General features: G+C 42.3%; 3 protein-coding genes across 3 annotated transcripts in view; 2 read left to right on the top strand and 1 right to left on the bottom strand.

The window, feature by feature from the left end:
- The first annotated feature begins 1,044 nt into the window (after window positions 1-1,044).
- LOC308173660 (ras-related protein Rab-5B-like) lies at window positions 1,045-6,413 on the top strand. The gene is made up of 6 exons (XM_080548700.1): window positions 1,045-1,175; window positions 2,042-2,430; window positions 2,999-3,150; window positions 3,544-3,666; window positions 4,396-4,489; window positions 5,107-6,413. Exons 2-6 carry the CDS (start codon window positions 2,268-2,270, stop codon window positions 5,235-5,237), a joined length of 663 nt encoding a protein of 220 aa, XP_080404826.1. The 5' UTR covers window positions 1,045-1,175; window positions 2,042-2,267; the 3' UTR covers window positions 5,238-6,413.
- Window positions 6,414-6,547: 134 nt separating this feature from the next.
- On the bottom strand, window positions 6,548-15,439 carry LOC308173706 (uncharacterized protein). Its single transcript, XM_080548753.1, has 6 exons — window positions 15,303-15,439; window positions 13,215-13,289; window positions 12,242-12,280; window positions 11,221-11,382; window positions 10,404-10,487; window positions 6,548-9,101 (listed from the first exon to the last, which is right to left on the bottom strand). The coding sequence occupies exons 1-6, from the start codon at window positions 15,402-15,404 to the stop codon at window positions 8,400-8,402; spliced, it is 1,164 nt and encodes a 387-aa protein (XP_080404879.1). The 5' UTR covers window positions 15,405-15,439; the 3' UTR covers window positions 6,548-8,399.
- A 3,504-nt stretch (window positions 15,440-18,943) lies between these two features.
- The window catches only part of LOC308173105 (growth/differentiation factor 11-like), a gene marked incomplete at both ends in the record, with an annotated part of 20,359 nt that continues 15,140 nt past the window's right edge, over window positions 18,944-24,162 (top strand). The window contains one exon of the mRNA XM_080548070.1: window positions 18,944-19,373. Coding sequence (XP_080404196.1) covers window positions 18,944-19,373 — 430 coding nt within the window. The remainder of the gene's footprint in view (window positions 19,374-24,162) is intronic.

Here is a 24,162-nt window from a genome sequence, read left to right as displayed (position 1 = left end):
TATAAAGGTCTCACTGGCACAGCACCAGAATATCTGAAAGACCTTTTGCTAGCATATCAGCCCAATAAAGCTCTCAGGTCTTCTGATGCTAGTTATTATAATTATCATTATTATTATTATTAAGGATGGATTATGAATTTGGTTGAGCCATGAGATGTACATGTAAGTAAAAGACAAAGATTAAAATAGGGATCCCATCAAATTGAGTAAATGCATAATTTATAAGCCCCATAATTAAACAGAGGAATTGCTCAGCCCCACTCTGTTGTTCATTATGCATTATATCTACTCATCTCTCAACTTAAGTCATTGACTGAATGGTCACACTTTTATTGAACAAATCAATTCACTAATTAGTACATTTTCCCTTATCTGCAACTGTGAGTAGTAGCCTACTGATAAATACATTTTGGTTTCCAAATTATCTCGAATAACGTATGGCATAATCTCTGGTTAAAGTTTAGAAATGTGTCTTCCACGAAAATCTTAATGTGCTCATAAAACAGCACTGATTTCAACGAGAGTCTCAAGAAGCAGAAGTTGTCCCTTGATACTGATCCAGAGTCCGCTTTGTACTTCCTCCCTTAATGGCAAACTTTGATTTCAGTGAAAGCAAAGACGATCCCAGATCAGCTTCAAGGGGAACTTCAAACCCGATACTTCGTGAGCTTAGAATGATAAGGTTCTATCTCCGTTTAGAATTATAAGGTTCTATCTCCGTTTAGGATAGTTCAGAGATATTGAGCGTCAAAGTTTTTACATTCCATTATGTTTTGTGAGATGGAACCTTTGTATTTTATTAATTACTAACTCAAAAATGTCAACATTTTAAAAATAACACCACACAGGCATTAATAAACACCTAATGGATCAGATTATGTAAAAAACAACATTTTGACAAAAATGGAGATAGAACCTTATAATTCTAACGTCACGACTTTTCGATACCTCTACAACGGTAGTTCGGCGATTGGAGAGGGAAGAGCGAACTTTTCTACCAGTTCTACAATTGGGTGAAAAGCTGTCAATCAGTGACCGCCCAAAGGCACCGGAATGTGCGATAGTCAAACTTTAGCAGACGCGCCTGGGACCAAATCGGTAGGGGATATAAACAGCGATACTTGACAGGTTAATCCCCAAGTTAGTTGTTTTTTTTGGTCGAATGCTAAACTCGGGTAAGCATTATGCATATGCATATGATCTCGGAGGGTTTTTACAGATTTCTGGACGGGACTAGGGTCCAATTCCACCCATTCTTTGGATGAACTTTAGAAGTGGGGGAGGGGTTGTTAGTTGTTATGAAATGTCATTGTCATGGCTTATTAATTATCCATTGAATTATAAACCGGCTGTAGCCTACATCTATTGGATGCAGAAGATGTCCAACTTGTTCATAGGGACGATGTCATGTGTGTCGTATAGTGTCATGTCGTGATGTTAGAATGATAAGGTTCTATCTCCATTTTTGTCAAAATTGAGTTTTCTACATAATCTGATCCATTAGGTGTTTATTAATGCCTGTGTGGTGTTATTTTTTAAATGTTGACATTTTTGAGTTAGTAATTCATAAAATACAAAGGTTCCATCTCACAAAACATAATGGAATGTAAAAACTTTGACGCTCAATATCTCTGAACGACCCTAAACCTAAACGGAGATAGAACCTTAGAACCTTAGAATACTAAACTCACATAGTGTCATGTGCGTCGTATAGTGTATATGTTTATAAAATGATGGTACATGACACCATTGCATTGACAAATAATAGTTAATGATGGTATTGATAATGATAATTGTATCACCACTGTGGTGATATCAACATGTTCAACCTATGACACAATGTGTAGGCTATGCTTCCTAACCTGAATCCCCTGTGGGACCATACTATAATTGATTGTACAGCAGCATGCAAACTAAGCTGGAGATATATTTTGATTAATATGGGTTTCACGGGTTGATTGTGTGACAGGTTGCCATTATGATAAAAGTCCAGATTCTGGCATACATCTGTTGTTTTTTTTTGTCTTTTTTTGTCTTGTAGATTTCCATTTTTCATCTGGCAGACGGTGCCCATTGTCCCTGAGAGGGGGACCCCCTCTGTACCCCCCCTCCTTTAGCCCCATCCTCCTCTCCCCAGCTGTCACTTGAACCCCCTTTTCCCCCCCTGTCCCCCACTCTCCAAACCACCAAATCACCCTATCTTCCACCTCCTCGTCCCCAGCAAACCCCCAAACCCTCTCACACACCCCACACCCCACCCAGCGCTGATGGCAGAACGCCTATCTCCATCACCCAGTGGCCAGTCCCTGTCCAGTAAGGTGATTCAGTTTAAACTGGTTCTGTTGGGGGACTCTGCAGTGGGGAAGTCCAGTCTGGTGTTGCGGTTTGGTAAAGACCAGTACCATGACTCCCAGGAAAGCACCATTGGGGGTAAAGTATGATACTATACGTACAGCAGAGCATTATTTATTTTTTATAGACCCACACTTTATATATTGGCAGGATGTCATCTAACTGTCATCTGTGTGACTACTCCGTTTCACATTGTACACTCCTTGGTCTATATCTCGGTGTTATATCTGCACCTTTTGTTCGTTAGTTTTTTATTTTATATCTGTGTACTACTAATAATAATGATAATAATAATAATATATGCCATTTAGCTAACGCTTTTATCCAAAGCGACTTACATTGTATTGAGTGCATATGTTACGGTACATGTGGGAATACGGTACATGTGGGAAAACTAGGGTTAGGGTTAGGTGCTAGGGTGACTTGGTACATGCTGGCATGTCTAACCCTAACCTTAACCCTACCCCTAATCCTAACCCTAACCCTAGTTTTCCCACATGTACCGTATTCCCACATGTACCGTAACACATACATATTATTATTTTTTTACTTTGTTACCCCCTCTTATTCCAAATGTGTTACATATTGAGAGAACACGCATGTCAAGCTTCTTCTCTCTCTCTATATTTTTTTCTCCTCTTCTTAGCTGCCTTCCTGACTCAGATGGTGAGTGTGGATGGCGTCATGGTCAAGTTTGAGATCTGGGACACTGCGGGTCAAGAGCGCTACCACAGCCTGGCGCCCATGTACTACAGGGGAGCGCAGGCGGCCATTGTGGTCTATGACATCACCAACACAGTATGTAGACTGGACACTAGACAACAACCTCTATCTATCTATCTCTCTATCTATTTCTCTATCTATCTATCTATCTATCTATCTATCTATCTATCTATCTATCTATCTATCTTCACCTGTGGTCTCCCTTTCCACTGGTTTTCAGTGTAGTCATTTTTGAGAGAAAGGTTTGTGGAGGTCATGAGTTTTTGTCCAGTAAGACTTTCCTTTCTCAGGTTTCAAGTTTCAAGTTGTATTGTTATGTCACATTACACAAGTGTAAGAGAGTAAAATTCTTAGGCTTTGGTTTGTGAAGCCTTGTTGTGGTTGTGTGTGTGTGTGTGTTGTGTGTGTTGTGTGGGGTTGTGGTTGTTGAGGTTGTGTCTCATAACTGTTTTTTGCTTTGGATCATAGGACACGTTTGCCAAAGCCAAAAGCTGGGTTAGTGAGCTCCAGAAACAGGCCAGCCCAAACTTAGTCATCGCCTTAGCAGGCAACAAGGCCGACCTGCCTGCCAACAGAGCTGTGGAGTATGAGGTGAAAATACATTCTTCTTCCTTCTTCTATCATTGTGATTACCAATGGCCTCTGACCTGAGCATAGTTTACTGTTTTCTTGCAATGACTGATGGATGATGATTCACTTACTTAGACGACAAGTGTATTTGTTGTAAGTTGACGTCTGCTAAATGCCAAAAATGTAAATGTAAGGTGAGCTTCCCTCTTATTGCTAAAGTGTGTTGTTAACCTTGCCGTCGCTGACTTTTGATCTTGCATTTTGCACAACAACTAACATATTTGCACTTATTATCATACTTAATGTGTATATTATGTATTATATGGTTCCATGTTTTGTGTATTTGTAATTGAATGAATGAATGAATGAATGAATGGTCTTTATGAATGGTCTTTATTGTCATTGCTACAGTACAGGTACCAAACAACGAAATTTAGGAGGGGTGGCTCCCCTGGTGTTAGGAAAGAAAAAAAAAACTTTTTTAAAAAATCACAAGAAGGGAAGGAGCTGGTTTACATAAATAAAGGCTATGTACACTATCCACTGTACTATACTGTACAGATAGACGACTAGGGTTGTCATATTGCACAATAGTATTATTGCACATTTATATCCTTTATGCTGCACTCCGGATTGCCCTTAGGGGACTGTAAACGTTTACTGAACTGAACTAATTGAGCTTATCTGCTTTTATTTCGATGATGTACTGCTCTATACTGTACACATACTGTGTGTGCACCACTCTTCCAGGAGGCCCAGGTCTACGCTGACGACAGCAGTCTTCTCTTCATGGAGACCTCTGCCAAGACGGCCATGAACGTCAACAACCTTTTCCTTGCCATAGGTGAGCCTCATGACACTACCAACCGATGCATCACTGAGGTTCACAGGACTCAAATGGGCAGCTGGAATTTGTCTTGAACACACACATACTCTCTCTTGTTTTTTTTTCTCTCTCTCTCTCTCTCTCTCTCTCTCTCTCTCTCTCTCTCTCTCTCTCTCTCTCTCTGTCTCTGTCTCTGTCTCTGTCTCTGTCTCTCTCTCTCTTTACAGTCAACCTATAAATTCCTTAAGGCCCCATCATACTAGTCCCCCGCATAGCCGCAATTGTCTGTGGCCCATAATGCCATGTTCATAATGCCATACCACCATTCCACCGCCGGCTATGCGTGCATCTGCTGTGAATCGAGCTTTAGACGGAGCAATGTTTTTTTGTCTTAGGAGTAGTTTACTTCTAATGACTCATTAAAGGTGCAGTGTGCATTGATGGACACAAGAGGGTGGTAAAACCTCACTTTGGGGACAGTTTGAGCTACGACGAACCACACACTATTAATACAATTTCCATCTCCTAACCAACTCACACATCAATAAATCAATGTTGTAGCTGCAGATGAGATGGTCCTCTCTGTGTGTATGTACAGTACCAACCAACGATTTGTTTGTCTCTCCATTTCCTAGCCAAGAAACTACCCAAGAGTGAGCCACAGAGCAGTGGGGGTAGTGCTGGGACAAGAGGAGGAGGAGGAGGAGGAGGAATGGACCTCTGCCAGCCTACCCAGACAAGCAAACCCCAGTGTTGTGGAAACTGAGAAGGGAGGGAGGGAGTAAAGGAGGAACAGATTGAGTGCATCAAGTAAAGATGTTATACAGCAAGCGCTCAATTTAGGGAGCAAGCAGGAAGAAGGGAAAGAGGGGGGATAAAAAAGTGGAATACAAATGTATGTATGCATGTGTAACTTAAATGGTGGGAGTGAAATAAGAGGTTGAGGTACTGCATATGAAGTGAAGTGAAATGAAGTGCCTCCGTTTGAAAAAGGGAGTTGAAGGAGGAATTATGGATATGAGCAAGGAACTTCTACTTATAACGATTAAGTGTGAGTGAAATCAACCATGAAGAGAGGACTCGTGTAGCTGTGGGAGGTGTGAAAGTCACCGTGACCAGACCAGAAAAGAGGTGTGGAATGACAGATGACATGAGTCAGTGTCTTTAAAGGGATTTTTTTTTTTACACTCAGCAACTTTCCCAATAAAGGTTCATGCTGTGGTGTGGGGTCATAAGGTTTTGGCAAACCCTGTCCAATCAGAGAACATTCAAACAGGAAGTGAAATTAGTCACTCAGGCAGTGTGGTCACACAGGGACAAAGGGATTAAAAGAAGGGTAGTGGCCAAATGGGTATTTGCACAAAGCACGCTGATCATTTCCCTGGGTTTGCACTGGGTTGTAACTTGCCAGTCGCCTCTACCCTACATCACTCTTTTTTCGCCCCTCTGCTTTTACCACTTTGATGAGCTTGTGTGCCCTTCTGGCTACTGTCATTGATGAATTGACTCATATGTCTCAGTGTAACTAGAAGGCTACCCTATTGTGACATGTATTCTAATATCAGTTGTGCTTCTGAAGCTCATGGTAGAATGTCAAGGACAAACAGCTGGTATTGCAGATGGAAATGCGATGACAAATACTTGTGGTTTTAGTATAATTGTGGCCTACTGCTTCTCCTGTTATTTGCATCCATGAAAGGGCATATTCTTTGTTCTGTGTACATATGTTTTATAATGTTAACTTCCTGTCTCAATGTATTATTTTCACAAACACAAAGCACAATATATTTTTGGAATGGTGTTCAAATATAACAAGATCGTAAGTACTTTTCACTGTGGATTTCAAGTATTTTAGTCTCAGCCGTGGGAGTCGACAGGTGCATTGCCAGTGTGCGCGTACAGTAGCCTGTATTGAAGTCCAAACTTAATGGACTATAAATGAAGTGCCTTTCATGCAGTACTACAGTATTCTTTTGTTGCTTGTTGTCTATTCAGAGGTAGTTTCATAATAGATCATTGATGTCAATATATTCACTGCTATACAATGAAATACAGAAACACGTGGGGGTAGGGAGTAAAAAATATTTATTCAGAAAATACAATTTCATCTTAAAACTATTTGGCGTAAATATGATAAGCGTTTGCATTCCTGCTCAGGATTACCTGGCTGTAGTTTTGTGGAACACAATGTTGCCACATAAGAGCATGACATATGATGCCACATATCCTGATTGCAATTGCAAACCACAAAAATATTTGTGCAAATCTACCTCAGCATGCTTCTGTAACGTAATACATCATTAGTGCCCAAACCCGGAAGAAAACCAACTACTTCTGTATTTCGTGGACCGGAACTAGCAGTTTTCATCAAAGCTCTCAAACTTCCATGTGACACTTGGGTGTATTTCCATAAAAGACACATTACCATAATTAATCTACATAATAGGTACAGAATAGTGTGTTTAAAACATCACTAGTACAGTACAGTTTCTCCTGCAGAAACAGAAATTCAGGCGACAGAGAGAATAGAAATACAAAACATTCAGGAACAAAAAGTATCAAAGTTAGAAAGTAGCCTATTAAAAATGAACTCCAAACACATTTTTATAGTAAACTTGACATCCCTTTTTATATACCTCGTCTTCTTACGACATTGATTATTACTTGATCTACCGAGATCTGTATTCTAACTTGAGATACGCTCAAAACACAAACACCCTAAACAGAGTGTTGAGAGCAAGAAGATTTGTTTGTTACACATGCATATTTCACGTCAAAATACAATTCTATAAGCATGTAAACTGTGCAAATTTCAAAGGTGCCTCAAAGTCAAACATGGACAGGAATGTTGATAAGATCTTATGAGAAGATTTATAGGCAGCAATGTTTGTGTTGACGCTTCTTAAGCCCAAAAACTAGATAGAGATCGAGAAAAACAGATGCTACATTGTCCAGCAATGTAAAAAAAAGATTAATATGTAAGGTTACTCTCAATTCAGTAGTTTCACTGCAACTGTGCAAATATGACCTCGAAAGCACTGGAGAACATGCAGAACTATACAAAGAAAATATCTCTATATATTTTGGTATGTGTTTACAATTATATGGAATGTTGTTCCCTCTCATCATGCTAATTAATATCATATAATATGAACTATAAAGTTGCACATATAACTACCAAATATCAACCAGACACAATGATTACGCTGAGGCAGGAAAGGCACATTGTCCTTATAGATCGACAGGCCTGTTCTAGTGAAGGCGAGAGAGACAGTGAAAAACACAATGGCTTCATAACCATAAATGGAAATATTCCCATAAAGCATTCCCAGCTGAGCTGCACAACTGTCTCCTAACTGCAATCTTACCAGCATCTGATCTTAGTTACAGTAACAAAAAAACTGCTTAGAAATGTGTCTTAAAATCTTCTTAAATCTTAAAATGTACAACATTTGACCTCAAAATCGATCATTTGCCAACACTAGAGAGGTCTTTCGTGTTTTCCTAAAACAATGCCTGATATAACGGTTCACGTGCATGAAGTGATTATCAGCAAATTAAGGACTAAAAAACAAGAGGAAGGTCATTTCCCTATCGTGCCAAATGGCAAAGAAACTAAATATACTCAGGTGCAATCTTGCAAGTCATGCCAGACATGCTGAGACAGAGAGGGAGAGAGATCGGCTTAAAGTGGTCCGTAGACGTCACTGAAATTCCACTCTGCCACACTGCATTAAGACAACCGAGTGTTGACTCTACCCTTTTATAGCAGTCGATGCAATCTAAAGACAGCACTGGTCCAAGAACAGATTTATTCCCCCCCCCCCCCTTTTCCAAGAGGCAGACTTGAGTCAGAGCACTGATCTCAGAGCAAAAAAAAACAGACCCCCTTTTTTTGTTTTGCCCAGCTGATACACCTTAAGGTGCCTTAAGACAGACGGCAAGAATCAGGACTTTTGGGATCGTTTCCAGCAAGCTGATCGGCGTTGCTCAGATACTCCTCCTCGTCCTGGTCCACCAGGGAACCGGCGCGGTCGGGCAGCGCCGGCCCGTCCGAAGCGGACCCCGGGAAGGCGTCCTCCATCTCGGGTGTGTCAGCTGACGCGTCCTCGTAGGCGCTGATGCTGTCCGTGTCGTTGTCGCGCCCGTCCTCCACTTGGTGCCCGAAGGTCTTGTTGACCATCCTCTGGAGCTTGGTCAGGGGGCCGTCGTCTTCATCCTCCTCCGCCTCTACTCCGCTCTCCACCACCGCAGTCTCAGAGTCCACCGAGGATCCTAGGAAGGAGGAGGCGTGGAGAGGAGGAGGGCGGGCGGCCCCTCCGTCAGACGGCTGCTCCCCCCCCCTTCCCTTCCTAAAGAAGGAGGCGAGCAGTCCCCCGGTGCCCGTCTCCGTCGACGAGTCGCTCCTCTGGGTTTCTAACGGGACACTGTCCAGGGGGATGACCGTGAGAGGAGGTGCAGCTTGGGCAGAGTCTGCTTCGTCCTCTGGCGCACTGGCGCTGGTTTGCTTTGGTGCTTCCTGTTTCATTTTGTCGTTTCCTGCCCGGGCTTGTTGTCGTGCCAACTCTTCCTCACACTCCTGCTCTTTGACAAGTGTGTACACTGGGACTGCCGGTATGGTGTAGCTGTGCTGTGGGAAAAAAAAGATAATATAATATCTAAGTTAGTCAACATGTAGAACTTTTTTAGTAGTATTATTTTTTTGCACCCCATTCTCACACCAAAACATATTTTATATCCTCAAACCATTCTCACACCAGCATAACCACATAATGCCGTTGTCACATCAGACCTACCACTACAAAACGGAAACGCTGTGAAACCTCAAACCACACTGACCAATGTACATTCAACAGTTGAAGCGAGTGAGTGACCGACCTCCGTTATTTGGGCTGCAGTGCTACTAGCATGAACAGGGAAGCAAAATTAATTCTGTGGTCTCTACCTCTCTACCTCTCGTGATCCAGTTCATCAATTCATTGTTCCGTGTACATTGCTTGAGGCTTGGACTGGGAAACATATCCCAGGCCAATTCTCACATGTAATGATTTCCAGAAAGGAAACAGGGAGCATCTGCATGCTAGTAAGCACATCCTACTGCAGAGCTCTTGCTGGTACAAACCCACGGCCATGTCACGGGAAGGCCTCTGGACACAGCGACCTAGACCATACTGACAAACACACATCCAAGATACAGTAAAGATCCCTGAGTCAAAACAAAACAAAAAAGAAAAAGTCTGAATGGATAAAACTACTAAGGGTTCTCTGCCAGAATCTGATGTTTAGCTAATCTTAGCCGTTAGCTAAACGGCTTTAAATTCCAAAGAGGTGACTCCCCCTCTAATCTGTCACAAGCCTGTATACAGATAAAGCAGCTAAAGGGAATGGACTGTGATTTGGACAGGGATTGAACTCACTGTGGAATTTGTACATCTGTCATTAAGATAATGTGCAACGCTCCAGATTACCGTACAAAATGTGCTCCACATGTCAAAACAAAAGCTTTTATCAAACAAATCCTTTCTTTCGGGACTGTAACAGAACAAATATCGGCCGGTCAATAATTGACAACCTCCGTGGGAATTGTACGCACACACCCCTGCTCGCGTGCGTAATTGTGTACACACACACACACCACACACACCACACCACACACACACTAACAGGTATGGGAACACTGGCCCCCTGACGGGACATTCCCAGCAGCAGAAACCTTTCATTCTGTAAAGTTCATCAAAGCCGAGCAGAGCTGAGCCGAGCCAACACTCCACTGAGAGATTGAGGTTACGCAACCAGGCCTGGCAAACGGTAACAAGCCAGCAACAAGCCATTAGTCAAGTCTTTATGCCCAAAACCAGGAAGAAGCCTGTACTTGTGCCTCTCTGTGTATGATTATGTAAGCCCCTCCCTCCCTCCCTGGTCCCCCCCGTACCTCTTTCAGCCTCTCCACCTCCTGCGTCAGCGCGCTGACCATGTCCTCCAACTTCCTTTTTGTCTCTCTCTCTCGCACCAACTCCTACAAGAGACACAGAGACACATTACAGCCAGTATAACATTAGATTTAAAAAAATAAAAATGTGTTTAATGTGTGTTTTTAATCGCCATGCAATGAACTTGTCAGTCAATAGTTGGAATTTGGTATTTTATGCTCTAGGCAAGGGGGTCGCCATCAACGGCGACAATTAGGAGCAATTAGTGGTTCAGTGCCTTGCTCAAGGACACCTCGACACGTGACCAGTCTGGGTTCGAACCACCGAACTTGCGATCATTAGATGCCGGCTCTACTTCCTGAGCCACTGCCGACCCCCCGCAAATGGGGCTTATAGGACCATGGGGCTGTGTGCAAATCATATTGGGTTATGGCTTTTAAGGCTGGGTTTGCGTGAGAAAGATCGTTCCATCTAGAGCAGATTTCTTCAATCCTGTGGTCCTGGACATGACTCAACTATAACCATCAAGCCCTTGATTATGGGGCACTATTATTATTATTATTATTATTATTAACAGATGTGTTTATTTCTGGATCATATTATGGCTCTGTGACAACAGAACACTGATCTAAGAGGTTCTACGTTCTAGTGGACGTGTCTCTGGCTGTATCAGAATCAGAATCCTTTTTTTATTGTCAAGTATAATTCGCACAAACAGGAAATTGACTTGGTGTGGTTGGTGCATAGGACATAAAGAAACGACAATTAAAAACAACAACAACAAATGTAATAAACAACACCATATAAGCACAAAAGTACCATGCTGGCCTGCCTGGCCTCTCTCTGCGTCTCAGCCAGCATCTCCTCCGCCCCTTCCAGGGCCTCCTGCAGGACGTCCACCTGGAACCACAGGGTCTCCCGCTCCACCTCCAGCGCCCGCAGCTCCTGCACCACCGTGTCATAGCTGGTCTGGAGCTCCTCCTGCGTGGCACACGTACAGGCACATAGAGGGTCAATGGACTGCGTTTACATAGCGCCGTATTCCAAAGGCGCTTTACAACGGCCTCTCATTCACCCATTCACACACACATTCACACACCGATGGCGAGGTAGACAAGCTACCATGCAAGGTGCCGGCCCGCTCATTGGGAGCAATTTGGGGTTCAGTGTCTTTCGCGAAGACACCTCGACACGTGGCCAGCCGGGGATCGAACCGCCGAACCCGTGATCATTAGACGCCGGCTCTCCCTCCTGAGCCACAGCCAGCCGCCCTGCACTCATAGGGCTTTCACACCGGCAGTTCCGAACGCCGGTTTGCGTTCGCGTGCGGAAACCTCCGAACGTTGGCGCTGTCTGGCGAACGAGCCCGCGTTCATACCAGTGTATCGTTCGCCAGACAGCGCCAACGTTCGGAGGTTTACGAACGCGAACGCGAACGCGAACCGGCGTTCGGAACTGCCGGTGTGTAAGCCCTATCAGTGGGCTGCGCACGTGTGGGTGGCTGACTACCGACACACAGGCGCATTTTGCATGATAGGGCAGCTTCACACATACAGTACAACCATTGACAAATGTGTGGCATATCCTTGGGCAGATGCATCAAGTCATGAGTATAACTTTGTGGTGATTGTAATTTGGTGTGTGCATGTGTTAAGTGTGTGTATCATACAGTGTTTGACTATGTATGGACAAGCCAGAAGAGTGTAGTGGTAAATTGATACAGGTACAGCCCTACAGCTAATCTGAATGAGAATAGTATCGTCTGTTCTTATGCAGTAGCACAAGCAGATCGTATACTGTATCTTGCCAAAACATCCTCAAATGAACACAGCGTCATCACCATCTCAGGAAGCGTCAAGACCAGATCCTCCTCCGACTGCTGAGTAAAGAAAAAAGAGGTAAGCGTTAACATCATCATTTATATTTTACACATGAAAAAAATATATAATACATAAAATGTACAACAACAAACTTAAAAGTCCTGTGTGTTACAGATCGAGATCGGGATAGGAGGTGACCATGTTAAGGACATGCCACTAAAGAGATACATACTGTATTGATATCCACTGCCCTTGTTCTGCACACATCTTAACTGTACATATCTTTGCCCTTGTCCTATATCACACTGTACATATCACACAGTACATATTACACAGTACATATCACACTGTTGTATTGATATCCACTGCCCTTGTTCTGTACATATCATACTGCACATATCTTAACTGTACATATCTTCGCCCTTGTCCTGTACATACATATCACACTGTACATGTCTTTACTGTACATATATTGATATTTATGCTCATATATTTACTTTTTATATTCATTGCACGTATACTGACTTTATATTCATTTACTTATACTCACTGTAATACCGTTTAATGTACCACCATGCACCTGTCCATACATTTATGGCTTTTGCACTATCTGGTTAGATGCCAAACAGCATTTGGTTGTCTTTGTACTTACGTACACTGTCAATGACAATAAAGTTGAATCTATCTATCTATCTAATCTATCTAATCTATCTATCAGTAATAATAATAATAATAACTTTTATTTGTATAGCGCTTTTCCTGCAAACGTTGCAGCTCAAAGTGCTCCAGTCATTATATAAATCATCGTTTAATTATTTAGTCATTTAAAGGCAATATTAAAAAGATGGGTTTTTAGTCTTGACATGAACATTATTTGCTGAGGTTGCATCCCTAATGTAAACTGGCAGTGCACTCCACAATCTGGGTGCATAACATGAGAATGCAGCCTCACCAAATGCTCTTAGTAGTTAGGTTAACGGCCTGTGTCCTTACCTGGCTCCCACTTGTCCTCTTGAGGGTGTCCCCTCGGCTGTCACTCCGCGTCAGACGCCTGGCTGAGCTCTCCGTCTGCCAGGGGAACAAAGTAGATATTAGAGCCAGAATGGTGTTTACAGAGGCACCTGGGTTTCAATGGGAACTAGAAAGGAAAGTTTCAGCAGAAACACGTTGTTTTCTTTGCTTGCTCGTCTGGACTTTAAAGTATAATGATAGCGGAAGAAAGTTGACATAAAGAGATAATTCTGGAGATATCTTCAGGATCAATAAGCTTTTGGTGACCATTTTACAACCCACGTTGAGTTGTGGAACGTGAGTTAATTTAGAGTTTCTTGAAAATTGTGAAATTGGTTTGCTGTTCCTAGCTTCAGCAGTGCAAGAAGCAGGTGGGGTTACAAGAATAGCAAAGAGCCAATTAAATATAACACGTAACTTTACTGTCTTGCTTCACAAGCAGTTTCAAAAACATGAGATGGAGGTCTATAAGTCTATACATTTGGGAATTGAAATGAAACTTACACTTATTATTAATGTTCACTGACTGGTTTCAGTGCCAGCTTAGTGGGTGAAAGTATGAATAATAGTAGGCTATACTCCTAATGGCAATTGAATTAATGATATTAAATCATTACTTCTCAGGTAACCTTGCCTGAATACAGCAGTAAAATGCAAACAGAGCAAGCCACTCGACTCCAGTCCATTCACCCTTGCTCCTCTCTCTCTCTCTCTTAAATATAACAAGTAACATTACTGTCTTGCTTCACAAGCACACTAACAACTGTGTGAACACCCTTCCCATTGTCCGTGGTCAGCTGGGCTGACATGTTCAGCTGGTTAAGTAGGTTCCATCAATAAAGTCAATAATACCTCTCCACAGCCTTGCAATCCTAACCGTCCAGCAAGCCCAGGTCGTTATAAGGAGTGGCATCTGTCATGTTCCTTGCATTGTCAGGTTCAATAATGACACTGCATGCTTAGCAAGTTGATTAATTAACATTTCTGTTAGGTTTAATCAAGTGAGTTGGTTACTCATATTGTATAACACTTTATGTTGGCATTGATGAAAACATGTAGGCCTATTGAAAGCAATCTTCAAGTATACAAATCCAATTTGAAAGCACAGTAGTGCTTGTAAGTATAGCCAATGTAAGCTTAAGATGTGATATAAATATGACTAGACCATTTGGAGTCAGACATGAATCGTTCTCACAAACACAAAGTGATTGTTACATTCCCTCATTTGAATATCAAATTCTATTCATGCAAGTAAACACCATTAAGCCTACAGTTTGCGTGCTCAACGGGATAACTACTACGGGATTAAGGTGAGAAGCCTTCCATGATCTTCTCTGGTGTTTTTAAGTAGCTGGAGAAAATGTAAAGCCATTTTAACACAATTCTGATCATGGGAAGGCTGCCTACAATATCCTCCAACGCCTCGCAACAAGCCTTGAAAATAAGTCGATGTGACGTCGTTACAGTTCGTGAGCTCAGAATGAGACGGTTCTATCTCCGTTTAGGGCAGTTCAGAGATATTGTCTGATGTTTTGTGAGATGGAACCTTTGTATTTTATTAATAATTACTAACTCAAAAATGTCAACATTTTAAAAATAACACCACACAGGCATTAATGAACACCTAATGGATCAGATTATGTAAAAAACTCAATTTTGACAAAAATGGAGATAGAACCTTATAATTCTAACGTCACGAGTTGCACAGGGCATTTTAGAAAACGTAACACAAGTACAAGCAACAACAACAACAACAACAACAACAACAACAACAACAACAACAACGTGTGTCAAAGGGTGTCTCTTACGCACGCAGTGGAAAAGTCACCACCTAGAAACATAAACACGGACAGTTAAACTCGCGATTTATTGGGCTTGAACCCATTTTTTTGTCGACAACAATTATCACTAAATACTAATAAGTAGGTTTACATTTAGTAGCCTACATCAAATCCCGGGCACAAGAAAAACACGTAGGCCTAATAAATGTATCTTATTTCGGGATCAAAGTGTCCCGTGTAGGCGACACATTGTTGCAAAACAATGACATCGTGATTTCCCGTCGCTCACCTCCGTCTTCATAATATTGAGAAGCGACTCGTCTTCGCTCACTCCCCGAGAAAGAGTCCTTTTCCTGGGCGACCCAGCTCTCTCCAAGGTCCCGGAATGCATTATTCTGGTAACGAAGCAGCAAGAAATTAGAAAGCTTCTGAGTATATTTTGGATTAAATGAACTCAATCAAGACGCTAGTAGGCTATACGCCCTATTTTGTTTAGTGTGTGTGTGTGGGTGGGCGAGCGGCTGAAGGAATTGACGCCCAGATTGTGGGCGGAGATTATAACGTCTAAACGTGGGCGAAACGCGTTTTTTTTTCCCTTTGGTTGCCCAGGCACAGTCATATAATAGTCATATAATATACAGTCATATATAATAGCACTTGATATAGCATATGATACAGCACTTGATACATAGTCATATAATAATATAATAATAATAATATAATATAATAATAATACCACATGTCGCAAAACGGACACAGACTCAGATATCTTGTTCATTTTATAGGCTACCTCATCTTTCATATACTCTTATTTGCCCATAACCATAGTGCAGGACAGGTGTTGTACATAACCAGTATATACAGTAGAATCAGATACTCCAATTTACTTCCATTGCAATTAGATTACATTTACATTAACATTTTTGGCATTTAAGCAGCCGCCTTTAGCCCAAGCGACTTACAATTTGTCTAAGTAAGTAAGTGAATCATCATCTATCCATCAGTCATCGCAAGAAAAGGTAATCTATGCTCAAGGCCAGAGGCCATTGGCAGTCAAAATGCTTAGTAGCATTAGTAGATTAGTAGATTAGTAGATTAGATACAGCCTTAGCATACAGTCAGCCTATCTGTATGTGATAGCCTTACCACAGTATGAAAGAATTACAGGATTTCAAATCATGAAATATACCCATTGATTATGATGAATCAAAATATTTTGACTGACTGTTTGTTTTGATAAAAATAATAATAATAATAATAATAATAATAATACTCAATCTGCATTCTGTCTTTTGCTTGTGTTTAAGTGTCTGCTTATCTTGTGGCAATGTTATATAAATATGCTGTATAAATAAAGATATCATCATCATCATTACTATCAATGACAGTGGAACATCTGCCTTACCTTATCGTAACCAAAACATGAAGGACCTGTGTATTGTTGTCATAGGAGACTTGTAAACAAAGGGTGTTATAGATTCAAAACATGTTTTGAAAAAGTCATGCTGTCATTTCTTGAGCATTTCAGAATCAAGTGCTATTTGCATGTGAAAATGCATTTTCTGCTTATGAAATAATGTATATTGTGTATTTCCCCATTTGCTGTTGCTGTTTGTTGATGACCCACTTATTGCTGGTGTGCGTGACATAGTGTACTGTACTGTATGCTACGTGAGCAGGACAGAATATAGGGAACTTTTATGATGGTGGTGAGAACAGCTGTATCTGTATCTGCTCTCTGAGAAACTAGCAACTTTATTCACCACCAGTAGGTGACAGTAGCAAGCTAGGTGTGCGTCCAATACACCAAAAGATGGATAAGTCATAAGTCATTTCTATCAGTGGTCCAATTTTCACAATAAAGAATTAACCTTAGATAACACAAAACTTAATTAAGAGTCAGTAAATCTATTCAGAATATTTGCAATGGTGGAGGGTAGCCTACTTTATGACAGGCTGAGGTAATGCTCTTAATTTGAAAGTGAATTGTAGTTACTATAAAAAGCAACTAAGTGCCATCTAGAGGTTCAATTGTGTGGTTTCACATGTGTACCAAGGCCTTACTAAAATGATGATTGTGCCATTACATACCATCAAGTAATGGCACATTCAGAATATTGTATTTCATCTGGAAATTGAAATTTGATTCTAATGCACTGGCCATGCATAATGTGGAATGATATATGGGGAACACGTATGGGAAAGGTTGGCATATGAGTCTAATGGAGCACATCTCACTGTCCACACCACAGAGAAACAATCAGTGAAAACTTAGCTGATCCCACATTTTTGTCTACACTACATCTTTTTTATTATTATTAATATCAACTATACATGCTTGACAAAGTTTGGATACGTGCATAATCCATGCGGTGTTCCCTGCTGAAAAATTCCAAGAGTAAAAACAAAACACGGTGCAGCAGCTTTCAGTCACGCTGCTGCATGCTCCTGGAACAAACTCCCTGAAGAAATCAAACAGGCCCAAACCCTTAAAATATTTAAATCTAAGCTAAAAACCTTCATGTTTTGCACCAGTTATGATTAAACACAAACACTTCTATCAATGTATTTTTTCCATTAACTATTGTCTTTTTAAATGTTTTATCTATTTACTTCTTATATTTGCTTTTATTCATTGTAATTTTTATTTTCTTATGCTCCTCTTGCTGTATTTTTAAATAATGCATGTAAAGCACTTTGAATTGCCCCTGTTGTATGAAATGTGCTATACAAATAAACTTGCCTTGCCTTGCCTTGCCTGATGGGTTGATGCATTTGACTATCGATGTGAAAATCGTTGCATTAAAAGTTGTGGGAACGTAACACAATTAGCAGACTGTCCATAAAAAAAAGATGCAAAAGTTTATTTGGCACCAACTAGCCAACCGGTGCAGGTTCAACGCATCTTCTTTTAACATGAATACTCTAACAACATTGTCTAGTTTCAAAAACATGAGATGGAGGTCTATAAGTCTATACATTTGGGAATTGAAATGAAACTTACACTTATTATTGATGTTCACTGACTGGTTTCAGTGCGAGCTTAAGTGGGTGAAAGTATGAATAATAGTAGGCTATACTCCTAATGGCAATTAATGATATTAAATCATTACTTCTGAGGAAACCTTGCCTGAATACAGCAGTAAAATGCAAACAGAGCAAAGCCACTCCAGTCCATTCGCCCTTGCTCCCCTCCCTCCCTCCCTCCCTCTCTCTCTCTCTCTCTCTCTCTCTCTCTCTCTCTCTCTCTCTCTCTCTCTTCTCTCTCTCTCTCTCTCTCTCCCCCTCCCTCTCTCTCTCTCCCTCTCTCCCTCTCTCTCTCTCTCTCTCTCTCTCTCTCTCTCTCTCTCTCTCTTTCCCCCCCTCTCTCTCTCTCTCTCTCTCTCTCTCTCTCTCTCTCTCTCTCTCTCTCTCTCTCTCTCTCTCTCTCTCTCTCTTGACTTGGTGACAGACCTAAAAGCCTTTTGTTGCTATCTTAGCCAATGGAGACGGATTACGACACCGAGGAGCGGAGATATATAAAGAGCCCCTTTTTGGACGCACTTGCACACTTTTCAATGACACATCTGAACATTCACACCTATGGACTACTAAATTGTTTAGAGAACCAAAACAAGAACCTTTACATGAACAACGGGTTATGTTATGGAGAAATAGGCCTATATCAAGAGTGAAATTCTCTATCCTTTGAGAGAAAACCCACTGGGACGCATGCACTTTCTTAGTTTTGTAATTTTGTAATACTTCAATAAAACCCACTGTGACGGGCGACTGTTCTGGAGTAGTTTGCACATCACTGGTGCCTTTGGAAGGTAAGGATACACAGGACAGGTTGTATTTCAGACAAAACATTTCAGAGAAGGGGTTAGAGAGAGAAAGGCAATACATCGAGCAGAAAGTTATAGCCTGGAACAAGAGCACTGTTCCATAATGCCTAGGTATAACTTTTTGCTGTGCTTGATGGTTCTGATTTGTCTGGGACTGTCCGGGAGCGACGAGCCCAACATCTTCCTGCCACCGACGAGCGAGATGCCCACGGACGTCGGGGGGCTGTCGCTCCTGGACGACGGGGAAGGAGCGGGGGGCGCTCACCACGAATGTTCTGCGTGCGTCTGGCGAGAGCAGAGCAAAGTGCTGCGGCTGGAGACCATCAAGTCCCAGATCCTGAGCAAACTGCGGCTCAAGCAGGCGCCCAATATTAGCCGGGAGGTGGTGAACCAGCTCCTGCCCAAGGCGCCCCCTCTGCAGCAGCTCCTGGACCACCACGACTTCCAGGGAGACGCGTCCTCCCAGGATGAGTTCATGGAGGAGGATGAATATCACGCCACCACGGAGTCCGTCATCACTATGGCCTCGGAGCGTGAGTAGCTTTAATGCAACTTTTGCACCCCCATAAGCTGTTGTTGAGATGTACTATTAAGTATGCCAAGTAAATTAAGCAACTGTCTGTCAAAATGATGATTATTCAATTGACATGCCTTTGATTATAATTATAGAACGATAGCTAACGCCGGTAACGTCTTTTGACACTTGACGACAAGCATGTGATTGTGAATTATCTCCTCTTTTATTTATTTTAATTTACATTTTTAAATGTTTCACATGAGTAAAGAATTGACAGTCCAATTCATATAACCGTTTAAATCTGAGAAATGACGCAGAGTCAGCTGTTGGCTGCGGTTGTCAAAAATATCTGAATGGATTAAGTGTGAACTTAATAAATCAATAATTCAATAAAGTGCCTCGTCACTCTATGTGACAGATAAGCATAGTAATAACTTAACCCCAGCCAATAGAGTAGGCTATTACGTTATTACTATTGTTTATTAATATAATTATTATTTATAAAATAATTATTCATATTGTTATTATTATTGTTATTATTATGTAACAGACATGCTACCCTCTTGTCACACAGCTGACATCTCTCGCGCGTCTAGTGCGTCTGTGAGTCTGCACTCAAATTACTGCACAATATTCTTATATGCTTCTTCTAGATGTGTGATAATGTTTTCTGGCAAAATTGTCCACTTCTCATTGCCAATTTCAGGCCTGTTTTAATGATTTGACTTTCATCAACCGCATGACAGTCTTTGAATGCTATAACGTCCGTTTGGACGTGCATAAATCAATAATGATAATATAACATTTGGTAGGCAGATGCATAGCGCTGAGATCTGTGATATCAGTTTTAGGGGGGTGGGTGGGTGGGTGGGGGGGTTGGGGGGGGTCCATAGGGTTACGACATAATTCTGGGCTCTCATTAAGGCTATGCAGCTATAGCCTATAGTTTACATCCCCCAAAAAGTATATCATAACATTAGGCTACTGGTGACTAATTAGGCCTTGAGAACACACTGATGACATTTTCTAAAAAATTGTAGTTGAGCTGAGGGCTCTGGCAGCTGGGCTCCATCGGCCCTTTATTATAAGAGGGCTCTACCGGGTTCCCTGCTGTTCATCGCAGTGAGAAAAAGTGTGTCCAAAAAAAAGCTGCTATTGTTTCCCTCATGCATCGGGTCCCCCTCGGACCGCACTTGCCTTTTAAATGAGAAGTTTATAGGCACAGCTCATTTTTTCCCCCTCCTAGGGACACAAAGCCAGGGGAACAGTCGGGGTCGAGGGGAGTGTGTGACCTTTTCGCAGGCGAATCGCTGGGGTTCAACAACATTTACACACGTAATGTATTCCTGCACAAGGCGAACGAAAAGCCCGTGCAAATAATCAGTTTTTCTTTTTTCTTCTTCCAAGAGTGAACAAAGATAGGTTTGTGTTCCCTTAACTAGTGACCTCTCAGTTGATTGTCACGCAGCACACGTCGTGTCTGTCCACTCTGGGGACATAATGACCTTAACAGGTTTAACTGCAACTTTGTAATCAAGTGCAATACTGAAACACAACTGTGAACATTTCAAACCTGCAAACTGCGACACTTTAAATGAATGTGCAATATGACAACCCTCGGGTACATAAGGTTCAGAGATAGGAAATGTTAGAATAGGTATAGCATAGCATAGAGTACAGCACAGTGTTTTATTTGTATAGTATAGTATAGTGGATAGTGTACATAGCCTTTATTTATGTAAACCAGCTCTTTTCCCTTCTTGTTTTTAGTATTTTTTTCCTAGCACCAGGGGAGCCCCCCCTCCCAAATTTCGTTGTATGGTACCTGTACTATATCAATGACAATAAAGACCATTCATTCATTCATTCAACTTGGTGAGCAGCAAAACACCACGTAGGTTAGGCCTACGACCATTTTTTACAGTTGACAATTATTGTCAGGGATAAATGAAGAGTGCTGTTGCAGTTTATGTGATGCCTATTTTATACTTTAGTCCTTCCAAAAGTAGTTAAAACGTCCCAAGATATTACTTTTATTACCATTGCGGTTAGCCTAATAGACCACCCTCTAATTAATCATCCATTTTGCTCTTCATAACTCTCCAAAACGTTTGCCCTAGTGATGGTAGCTCAGCCCATGAATATTTGCTCAGCAAACACATGGCCTTGTCTCAAATTATGTAATAACTATATTATAACTGTATGCCATGGAAATCTGGATCAGTTGCCATTGACAACCTTTTCATGCAAGTTAAATCATGAGCTGTGCATTACTGTTGCCAATGATACATTGAATAATGCGGTGAAGCAGCACAACATTGAGGAAAATGGTTCTTGTGGAGGCGGAGTGCAGTGTTTTTTGTTTATTTTTAAGAAGAAGAATTAAGTCTGGATTGCCAGTGTTTGAGAATGGAGCAATTTGAGAGCGAAGTGGATCCACGTTTGAAAAAAATCTGGAACATTTTGTACATTTTGATGCGTAGCATTGTAAAGTTATACAATATAAAGTTATGTCACGGAAGCACTTAACAGAACATGTTGAACTCTGTGCGACATGTCATTTCTGTCATGGTTGCCAAGTTTTCGGGGTCAACATGGCTGTAGAATGATCCGTTGTGTGTGTTGCTTTTGACATGTTGCCTTGAGAAATAGCCATTAAATCAGCAGAGCTGCATCAAGTGAGCGCTGGCATTTCGCTGGCCTCTTCCTAGAATCTAGAATGGTCCATGCAGGACTCTCCTCCGGGCTTTGCATGTTCAGCTGTCTCTGCCTGTATAGCTGTACAACATATCTGTTCACTCTCTCTCTCTCCCTCTCTCTCTCTCTCTCTCTCTCTCTCTCTCTCTCTCTCTCTCTCTCTCTCTCTCTCTCTCTCTCTCTCTCTCCCTCTCGCTCCCTCTCTCTCTCTCTCCCCCTACTCCTCTCTCTCTCTCTCTCTCTCTCTCTCTCTCTTCATATATGTTCGGAGTGTGGGACACACTGCATTTTTCTTTTCTTGGCAGGGCCTGTGTAACAGTGTATCTTGTGTTTAGGGTTACACAGCTGTGGCCCTCCATTCAGTATGTTCCGAGTCCAGAGTTGTCCTCTGTCGCCCCTTCCACGCGGACGTGTTGAACCTGTCTCTGCATGCGTGAGAGCCTCTCTCCTCTGGGCCGGATGTGACACAGCTGCTCCTGTCCATTAGAGACATCAGCTCGCCCTGAGGCAGCATCCGCATCAGCAGATTACTTCAACTGCAACTACAGATATGATATGATGCGGGGGGGCGGGGAGGGGAGGGGGGGCCGGAAAGAATCGCTTGTCTTTCAATTAGCAGAAAGGCTTTTTTAGGTTGGATACTCCCATGTTTCTCAATGGCCCTTTCATCAGTTGAGAGTTGGGGGGGGGGGGGTAGTTATTGGTGGGGTCTGTAAGCTATAACTCTGTTGGAAAAGTCAGGCGTGGAGGAGTCACTGCTTTTGATTTGTGTGAACTGCAGTGCACTCACTGACACTGGTGCAATGGAGTCTCGCACTGATCTGCTCTTACATACTGTAATAGGACGACGCCATAGGACCTCATTAACATCTCTCCCTCTCTCTCTTCACTCTTTTTTTTTTTTTTACCCCTCTCTATTCTCCCTTCCTCCTTCCTTCTCACTCACTATTTCTCTCCATTATCCCTTGACATCTTTCTCTCTCTCTCTCTCTCTTATCCCTTCTTCTCCTCCTCACCCCCACCCCTCCACCCCTCCTACTCCTATGAACTCTCTCCTCTTCCCCCTCTCCTCTCCTCTTCTCCTCTGGTGCTGCTGCTGCTCGATGAACAGCCTTTCACGTTGAGAGAGAGAGAAAGAGAGAAGGACTGCTGCATCTCTTCTCTCTCTCCTGTGGGCGCCCGCCTTAGTCGATCCTACAGGATTAAAAAGCGCCTCTCCTCCTCCTTCCCTTCCGTCTCTTGCATAGAGAGGGAGGAGGAACTTCAAACACTTATATTCCCTGTGCTACCTCGAACCCGATCACCCTTTCACGGGCGTGCGTGCGCACCTCCTTTGATGGACCCGTGTGGGTTCACACAGTACATACTGAACTGGACCGGCGCCAGAGTCGCTTCTTAGTATTCACTCAAGGTACGTGGGTGTCGCAGTGGGGGTTGAGAGGGTCCATGCTTCCTGGTCGCTAATTACTATGAAATTTCATAGAAAAGTGGGGCTATTTATATCACAGTGCGGTACTTTATGTACTCGGAGCATTCTATTCTCTCTCCTCTCTCTCTCTCTCTCTCTCTCTCTCTCTCTCTCTCTCTCTCTCATAGTGTGTTCAAGGATATCAGTGCGGCACCCAGTTTGTGCACGTACATACACAGAGGAGGTGAAGCCTTGTAGAAACAGTCTGAACAGTTTAACAACTGTCCTTGGTGGTTGGTTGGTTGGTTGGTGGTTGGTTTGTGGTAGAAACATTGTGAGAAACATAAAAAAGCATTTTACACTGTGCGTGTGTGTGCGTGCGTGTGTGTGTGTGCGCACATGTTTGTTAGCTTGTCTTACAGAAAGCTGTCTGTTTTTGCCCTTGAGCTGAGCCTATACAAACAGGCTGTGTGTGTGTGTGTGTGCGCAAGCGCGTGCGTGCATGTTCTGCCTGGACCGAAGTGGGGTGAGGATTTGACCCCAATAGGCCCTCATTTGTCACCTGTCCATGGCTTTGAGACCAGACCTTCCTCTCCCATCAATGCCCCCTCTCTCTCTCCCACAGCTCCGCTACTGCGTACATTTGGAACACGTTTGTTGGTAATTTGTCATCCCCCCCTGTCCCTGGATTGTTTCAGTA

Source organism: Nansenia antarctica (assembly GCF_963989245.1).
Source record: "Nansenia antarctica genome assembly, chromosome: 18".
In the NCBI taxonomy this organism is placed as follows: Eukaryota; Metazoa; Chordata; class Actinopteri; order Argentiniformes; family Microstomatidae; genus Nansenia; species Nansenia antarctica.
This window is presented reverse-complemented; position numbering and strand designations above follow the sequence as displayed.